Consider the following 9,215-nt stretch of genomic DNA (forward strand, 5'->3'; position numbering starts at 1 on the left):
GACAAAAATGACAAAAATGACAAAAATGACAAAAATGACAAAAATGACAAAAATGACAAAAATGACAAAAATGACAAAAATGACAAAAATGACAAAAATGACAAAAATGACAAAAATGACAAAAATGACAAAAATGACAAAAATGACAAAAATGACAAAAATGACAAAAATGACAAAAATGACAAAAATGACAAAAATGACAAAAATGACAAAAATGATAAAAATGACAAAAATGACAAAAAAGACAAAAATAACAAAAATGTCAAAAATGACAAAAATGATAAAAATGACAAAAATGACAAAAAATTACAAAAATGACAAAAATGACAAAAATGACAAAAATGACAAAAATGACAAAAATGACAAAAATGACAAAAATGACAAAAATGACAAAAATGACAAAAATGACAAAAATGACAAAAATGACAAAAATGACAAAAATGACAAAAATGACAAAAATGACAAAAATGACAAAAATGACAAAAATGACAAAAATGACAAAAATGACAAAAATGACAAAAATGACAAAAATGACAAATGACAAAAATGACAAAAATGACAAAAATGACAAAAATGACAAAAATGACAAAAATGACAAAAATGACTGTTAAAGCCAAATTATTGTAGCCACCCTAGTCCACTACTACTGGTCTCGTTGTACTCTTCGAGATCAGAGTAGACCCTATTGTCTACTTAGGTAGATAAGAAGGCACTCACGAAAAGGCCTTCTGAAACAATAAGTGCTAGGTAGCTAGGTTCTACTGAGTAGAAGATAGTAGAATAAACCAGTTCCGAATACACCATCGCCGCGTTCGCTTCAATAAAACTTTGTCTTTTTACTAGTCCGCAATAAAGTGTTTTTGTGAAACTTAGCAAAATTGGACTGTTTAGTGATTGTATCACCGCGAGCGAGTTAGTGACCCCAATCCGGAGAATAACCTGCATGCAAATCGAAGTCTGGACCACGACCAAACCCGGAATCGCCCTTATGTGCGCGAACATAAAGTTGGTCCTTGGAAGCCGGATCGTGTCGTGTTCCAGTTAACCACGTGTTTCGGATTGATCCGAGACATCTGCTGTTCTATTGTTCGGGAACAAAGGAGGAATACGGCGCCAAATTCCAGGGCGTTGGTTGATCGCCGAGTTGCTGAGCGGGTCGCCATCGCTTTTCCAATCTACCGTTTGGAATTTGCGCCATCTTGCATGCTAGGAGATAATTGGTCGTGAAATCACATGTGGCAATCGGAACCTGATTATTAGACGGTGGACCAATATTCGGAAAGTGTCAGGAATTGTGCATGGTAAACGGTCTGTGGCTTTCATTGCATGCTGATTGCCGCCAGATATGCGTGGGTGATGAAATGGGTAAGATTCAATAAAGAAATGCATGCGAATTGATCTTCATTTCTTTTGACAACAAATTTGATATTTTACATGATCCCTGTGGTACCGAGAGAATTGCATTGTTGGTCTTGAATTTTGCTGTTTTTTCTCAATGAGTCGTTAATTAATTGGTTGGAATCTTTACTGATTTATGAAATTTGGATGATTTGTCAACTGTCAAGTCGCGACGGGATAATCGTTGAGATGAATCGGTCGGAATAGATGGAGAAAAACAGTGAAATCTAAAGTGCAATGCAACAAAATCTGAAAAGTGAAAATCCTATAAAGTGCAGTGAATGAAAACGAACTTTTGGTCCACAGTTGCAAACAACTTTATATTTGCCTTGAAGTGGTGATAGTGCGAGAAAGACGTTGTTTAGTTACAAAATTGATCAGATTGGGAAGTTAATTTAGACATGAGTCTTCGTGAACTTTCTGTGAAAGAGCGCCGTGCGCGCAGATCTTTGAACACTCTGTCACAGTTTGTGAAAAACTTTACGAGTAGTGATCAGGACCAAATTGAAGTTCGTTTGCAACTGTTGGAAAGTGCTTACGAAGAATTTGTAGATGTGCGATTAAAAATTGTGCTGTTACTGGAGGATCAGAACGGGCCGGAAGAAGGCGAAGATGAAGAAGCAGGATCGGAGTTTCAAAGTGCAGCTGAAAAAAGACAGGAACAAAATGACATCGTTTTCGCCCAGGCAGAGGAGCAGTATTGTCGGTCGAAAAGTGCACTCATGAGCTTCCTACGTGCAGATGGTAACCACAAGCAGCCGCAAGCATCTTCGTCAGCCATGGTGGGCCCTGAATCCCGGGTTAAGCTTCCTGAAATCCGCCTGCCTACGTTCACAGGAAGATTGGGTGACTGGATCCCTTTCCGTGATGCCTTTCAAAGCCTAATACACAAAAGCGAGAAACTTTCCAGCATGGATAAGTTTACTTATTTAAGATCTTCACTTTCAGGCGAGGCTTTACAAGAAGTTGGGTCGATTGATCTTTCCGGCGATAATTACGAGATCGCCTGGAAGGTGCTTGAGGATCGTTATCAGAACAATAAATTGATCGTCAAAGCTCACCTGGATGCTCTTTTTGAAGTCGATCGCATGAAAAAAGAGAGTTTTGAATGCTTAAACCAGATGATTTCCGAATTTGAAAAGCACCTTCAAATGCTGACGAAGATAGGGGAAAAAGTCGTCGGGTGGAGCACGATTCTTGTCCACATGATATGCTCCAGACTGGATTCCGCAACTTTGAAGCTGTGGGAGACTTACCACAGTTCAAAGGAAGTCCCCACTTACGAAAACTTGATCCACTTTTTGAAAAACCATTGTGCAGTATTGCAATCAATTAGCTCATCCTCTTCTACCCAACCGGAGACTAAGAAACAACGCTTTGGCGCAAACCATGCTGTTACCTCCGGTCGATGCAGGTTTTGTTCAGAAAGTTTTCATTCCGTTTTTCTGTGCAAAAAGTTCCAGAAGATGAACATTCCCCAGAGGTTCGAAGCGGTCAAGAGAAATGGGCTTTGCATGAATTGCTTCTCCAGTGGTCATCTTGCAAGGAATTGTACCCGTGGATCCTGTCGTCATTGCGGAAGAAGGCACCATACGCTGCTGCATCCTGCAAAAGAAGCTAACAGTGCCAAACCGAAACCCTCCGATCCACCGACTTCGACAAATCGTTATCATCATGAAAATCGTCCAACGTTTTCGCAGTCAAATCAACAAACAGCCATAAATCCACCAACAACAACCAACACATCTACCGAATCCAACCAACCAACAGCCACAGTTTCATCAGCATTCCCAGTTGTCAAAGATAATTCGCATAACCCACACCCACTGCATGCCACAGACCCTAACACACCATCCTTTACCATTGCACTTCCTCTATACACATCACATCAGATTCTCTTGTCAACCGCCCTGGTTCGAGTTTTCGATACCACCGGCCACAGCGTGCTAGCCAGAGCATTATTAGATTCCTGCTCTCAGAATTGTTTCGTTACGTCGCGTCTGATTCGCAAACTTCGCCTACAAGAGTATTCTGATAATTTGAACCTTTTTGGAATTGGTGGATCTGGATGCAGTTCCAAGAAAGCCGTCAGAGCATGCATCGGTCCACGCATGCCCCATATTTCGGAATTCAACGAGGAAATATATTTCAACGTTTTGCCAAGTCTTACGATTAAATTACCGTCGCAGAGTTTCGCCGTTGAAAAATGGCAGGTACCGGAGCATCTGGTTCTGGCAGATCCTTCGTTCTACCAAAAAGCAGAGATTGACATGTTGATCGGGGCCGAATATTTCCTAGACCTCCTCCAACCCGGTCAGCACAAAATCAGCGAGAACGGTCCCACAATGCAGAACACAGTTTTTGGGTGGATAATTTCCGGTCGAGCCCAAGAATCCCGAGTTCCCGTTTCCGACCAATCGGTGCAGCTGTGTTCCATGTCAGATATACACGAGCAGGTTGCACGATTTTGGGAATTAGAGTCTTGTCAAATTAAGAGCACCAATTCCGTCGAAGAGTCTTTATGTGAAGAAATGTTTTCGCAAACGACTACTCGAGACGCGACCGGAAGGTTTGTCGTCTCCCTACCTAAGAAAGATTTCGTTCTGATTCGTCTCGGAGATTCCAAGCGTTTGGCTGAAAAGCGTTTTTATGGCTTGGAAAAACGATTTTCCCACCATCCTGATTTGAAGCAGGCCTACTTCGAATTCATCCAGGAGTACCAGGATATGGGCCACATGAAGCTGGTTGAAGATTGTCCAGATGAGCTGCGTTATTTTTTGCCCCATCACGCAGTCATCAAGCCCGAAAGCACAACGACGAAGCTGAGGGTTGTCTTTGATGCTTCGTGTCCCACAACGTCCGGTGTTTCCCTCAACGATGGTCTACTGGTTGGGCCCATAGTGCAAGACGATCTGCTCTCGATCGTTACCCGGTTCCGATTGCACCAATATGCTATAGTGGCAGATATAGCTAAAATGTACCGGATGATAAAGCTAGCGGAAGCAGATCAACGTTATCAGTGCATTCTTTGGAGGGACTCGCCGTCAGAACCGCTACGAATCTATAAGCTAACGACCGTTACGTACGGCACAGCAAGTGCCCCGTTCTTAGCTACTCGATGCCTTCTGAAGCTGGCAGAAGATGGACAGCATAGTCACCCACTAGCCTCTAGGATCGTGAAAAAGGATTTTTATATGGACGATGCGTTAACTGGAGTGGATACCCCAGAAGAAGGGAAACGAGCGGTGAGAGAGCTAAGCGATCTTTTAAGTTCTGTTGGATTTGTGTTACGTAAATTCAACTCGAATTGTGAAGAAATATTGGCCGAGATTCCAGCTGTACTACGAAGTAGTGGAAGTACACTAGAGCTGGATTCCTCTTCCACCGTAACCACCCTTGGCTTGGTTTGGGAGCCTAGCACGGATCTATTCCATTTTCGCCCGCCTAAGTGGAGTTCCGCGTCGATAATCACCAAAAGAATTGTGCTATCGGATGCCTCAAAACTGTTTGATCCTCTTGGACTGGTAGGTCCTGTCATCGTGCAAGCCAAGATCTTCATCCAATCACTTTGGCAGATCCAGTGCGGCTGGGATGAGCCCTTGATGGAATGCATGCAGAACTTCTGGGTAGAATACCGTAGAAACTTTTCGTCACTCGATAATTTTTCGATTCCACGTTGGGTGGGATTCGCTCGAATTTGTGAGGCACAACTACACGGATTTTGTGACGCCTCGGAGAAGGCGTACGGAGGATGCCTGTATCTACGTTGCATCCACGAAGATGGTTCCGCCTCGGTGCTATTATTGTTATCCAAGTCCAGAGTCGCTCCGATTGAAGATCTCAAAAGGAAAAAACGAAAGCAGTCCATTCCCAGGCTTGAACTGTCGTCTGCACTCTTGTTGAGTCATTTGTACGAGAAATTTTGCAAAGCAACGTCCATTGACGTTCAGAGTTTTTTTTGGACTGATTCCACTATCGTGAAGTGTTGGTTGGCATCCGTTCCATCTCGCTGGCAAGCCTTTGTGGCAAACCGGGTCTCCGAAATCCAGCATTTGACGAAAAAGGGAAGCTGGCATCATGTTCCTGGTTCTGAAAACCCGGCTGACATCATTTCCCGTGGAATGACCCCCGTTCAACTCCAATATCAGCCGCTTTGGTTTGAAGGGCCACTTTGGTTGAAGCAAACCCGTGACACTTGGCCTGAGGTGAATGAAATGACACCAGAACAGTTCGATAAAACTACGTTAGAAGAAAAAGTATCCGTATCGTTGCCCATTCAAAGCGTTGAACCAAATGAATTGTTTTCTTTGAAGTCTAAGTTCTCGCAGTTAGTGCGCTTAGTATCCTGGGTTCAACGTTTCCGCCACAACTCTCAAAAGAAGAATCGAACATCTCGAAAGACGGGCAATCTTTCCTTCGAAGAGCTCAATGGAGCAAAGAAAATCCTGGTCAAAGTGGCTCAAAGCGAATGCTTTAGCCAAGAAATTAAAGATTTGGTCAAATCAAAGGAAGTCAGAACTTCATCGAGGATTTGCAAGCTAAATCCACATCTCGTAGACGGTATACTTTTGGTCGGCGGCAGGTTAGCGAATGCCCCTGTGTCTGAAAATCGTAAGCATCCAATAATTCTGGACCACCACCATCCGCTTTCTGCCATGATTGTCCAACACTATCACGATTCCCTCTACCACGCTGGGCAGCAGCTGCTTATCGCCAGTGTTCGCGGGAAATTCTGGATAACCAGCCTTCGCGGTTTGGCGCGGAAAACCATCCATAGTTGTATCCCATGCTTCAGAGCAAAACCGAAGATTCTCGAGCAGCTTATGGCAGATCTACCACCAGTACGCGTCAATCCAGCACCTCCATTTCTGAAAGTGGGAGTAGATTACTGCGGCCCATTTGCGCTGACTTATCCTCATCGTCGTGGTTCTCCGATTAAGTGCTTCGTATCCATTTTCGTGTGCCTAGTTACCAAGGCAGTCCACTTGGAGCTAGTCGCTGACCTCAGTACCGGAAGTTTTTTGGGAGCCTTGAAGAGATTTGTTGGCAGACGAGGAAAACCGAATCTCATCATGTGCGACAATGGGAGGAACTTTGTCGGGGCTAGTCGAGAGATTGCGGATCTTCAACGGCTGTTCCGAAGCCAGCAGTTCCAAGATTGTGTGACGACGCAAGCTCACCAAGAAGACATCAACTTCCAATTCATCCCTGCCCGGTCACCAAATTTCGGGGGACTGTGGGAAGCGGCGGTGAAATCCTTCAAAAGCGCTTTCAAAAGAACGATTGGATCCAGAATTCTGCGATACGACGAAATGACGACGGTTTTGGCTCAAACGGAAGCAGTTTTGAATTCACGCCCTCTTACCCCATTGAGCGATGATCCTGACGATTTCGAGGCCCTCACTCCTGGGCATTTCTTAACACAACGTCCGCTTATTGCTCTTGAAGAACCAGATCTGGAGGATACCTCAGACAACCGTCTGAGCATGTGGCAGAAGTCGACGAAGTATACCCAGTTAGTTTGGAAAAAATGGTCCAAACTATACCTCTCAGATCTCCAAACCAGAACCAAGTGGACCAGAAAAAGGGACAACATCTCCAGAGGTACGATGGTGCTGATAGTCAACGAGCAAATACCGCCATTGCGATGGCCATTGGGACGAGTAACCGACGTTTTCCGAGGTCCTGATGGAAATATCCGAGTCGTAAATGTGCGAACGAAAGACGGCATCTACGGAAGAGCGATCTCCAAGATATGTGTTCTTCCAATGCCGAACAACCCTCCAAACGCCGATGGGGAGAATTAATTCTCCTCCAACGAAGGTGCTGGAGCACCTGCGGGAGTCGAATGGCTCCCGCAGTCCAGTTAAGTATTTTTTTTATAATGATATTCGAAAAAACTCAGAGAATGTTTCGTCCTCCAGTTGTCGTCCACCCGGACCCGCCGGGTCGGGTCCATCCGCCGAAGAAGTTGCCAAGAGAACACCGTTATCCACACCGAACACAACACACCTGGTTCAAGCATGAGGGCTCAACTTTCGGGAAAATGCATGGTCGATATGTGGTGTCCTGTGAATCGTTTGGTTTCCTTTTTGAATTTCTGCAGATTGAGTTTGATAATCACGCACGCTGTTCGGGGGACTGATCAACCTTCAAGCAACGTGAAATGTTCTTGTACCATCTCCAGAGTACGGTTCTTATCAGGTCAAACCATCAGCAATCGAAGACGGTAAAGCTAACCGTTACCTCTCCAGCCAACATCCAAGCGAGGCCTTCACAGCGACATCACCTCGACATCTCCACGACATCAGCATCACTTCACCAATCTCAGAGCCATCGAGCGTCGTCACAGCAGCAGGGGGCGGAAGCGGAGGCCTTTGGGCCTCCGTTCCAGGCAAGTCGCTTAAATGTTAATCATTTCCTATTAAAAAGCTCCCTATGATTTCATGTGGCGATTGATGAGGCGTCCGCCGTTCCCGGAAGTGGTCCCACCGATGGTCGTAACACCCCAGAGCCCGAAGAAGGTCGGAATCCGAGGCATTCCGAGTTCAGGTCCAGAAGGTCGTCGGGGTTCAGGCCAGTCCGAGTCCGGAACCAGAAGAAGGTCCAAAGAATCCAATCCACACAGCATCGAAAGGTCCGTTCGGTGTCCCAAGCAGATAACCATATCGTAGCAGAAGACGGTGCCCACCACTGACGAAGCAGCAGCAGCACAACAGTCATATACAGTCCACATCGAGGTCCTGTCTAGCCAGCAATCCAGCGTGGCACCCCAGGTCCGTTCCAGCAGTGAAGCAACGAGGAGGCGAAAATGCAACGAGTGCAGTTTTAGAAATGCATCTATGCAACTATTGTACATTTGTGAAATTGAAAGAATCCAAGAAGATTCAAATGTTTTGAATGTTAGCTCTTATTGATAGATTGTTAAATTAGGAAGCTAAATTCAAATATCGATACCAGCAAATAGTCAAGCTAGGAGGTGAAAACCTGAATTAAATTTTTTGTAGATGTTTTTGAAATCAGATAGATTCCAAGGCGGCCGGCGTATGTTAAAGCCAAATTATTGTAGCCACCCTAGTCCACTACTACTGGTCTCGTTGTACTCTTCGAGATCAGAGTAGACCCTATTGTCTACTTAGGTAGATAAGAAGGCACTCACGAAAAGGCCTTCTGAAACAATAAGTGCTAGGTAGCTAGGTTCTACTGAGTAGAAGATAGTAGAATAAACCAGTTCCGAATACACCATCGCCGCGTTCGCTTCAATAAAACTTTGTCTTTTTACTAGTCCGCAATAAAGTGTTTTTGTGAAACTTAGCAAAATTGGACTGTTTAGTGATTGTATCACCGCGAGCGAGTTAGTGACCCCAATCCGGAGAATAACCTGCATGCAAATCGAAGTCTGGACCACGACCAAACCCGGAATCGCCCTTATGTGCGCGAACAATGACAAAAATGACAAAAATGACAAAAATGACAAAAATGACAAAAATGACAAAAATGACAAAAATGACAAAAATGACAAAAATGACAAAAATGACAAAAATGACAAAAATGACAAAAATGACAAAAATGACAAAAATGACAAATATGACAAAAATGACAAAAATGACAAAAATGACAAAAATGACAAAAATGACAAAAATGACAAAAATGACAAAAATGACAAAAATGACAAAAATGACAAAAATGACAAAAATGACAAAAATGACAAAAATGACAAAAATGACAAAAATGACAAAAATGACAAAAATGACAAAAATGACAAAAATGACAAAAATGACAAAAATGACAAAAATGACAAAAATGACAAAAATGAC

General features: G+C 43.8%; 1 protein-coding gene across 1 annotated transcript; it reads left to right on the forward strand.

Annotated features, from left to right (window-relative positions):
- Positions 1 to 1,799: 1,799 nt before the first annotated feature.
- On the forward strand, positions 1,800 to 7,205 carry LOC129741463 (uncharacterized). The gene has a single exon (XM_055733199.1). It carries the CDS (start codon positions 1,800 to 1,802, stop codon positions 7,203 to 7,205), a length of 5,406 nt encoding a protein of 1,801 aa, XP_055589174.1.
- The last annotated feature ends 2,010 nt before the right edge of the window (positions 7,206 to 9,215 follow it).

Source organism: Uranotaenia lowii, chromosome 2 (assembly GCF_029784155.1).
Source record: "Uranotaenia lowii strain MFRU-FL chromosome 2, ASM2978415v1, whole genome shotgun sequence".
Classification (NCBI taxonomy): Eukaryota; Metazoa; Arthropoda; class Insecta; order Diptera; family Culicidae; genus Uranotaenia; species Uranotaenia lowii.

Excerpts from the sequence above, each read along its gene's own strand:
- LOC129741463 (XM_055733199.1), top strand. The coding sequence starts at position 1,800 with ATGAGTCTTCGTGAACTTTCTGTGAAAGAGCGCCGTGCGCGCAGATCT.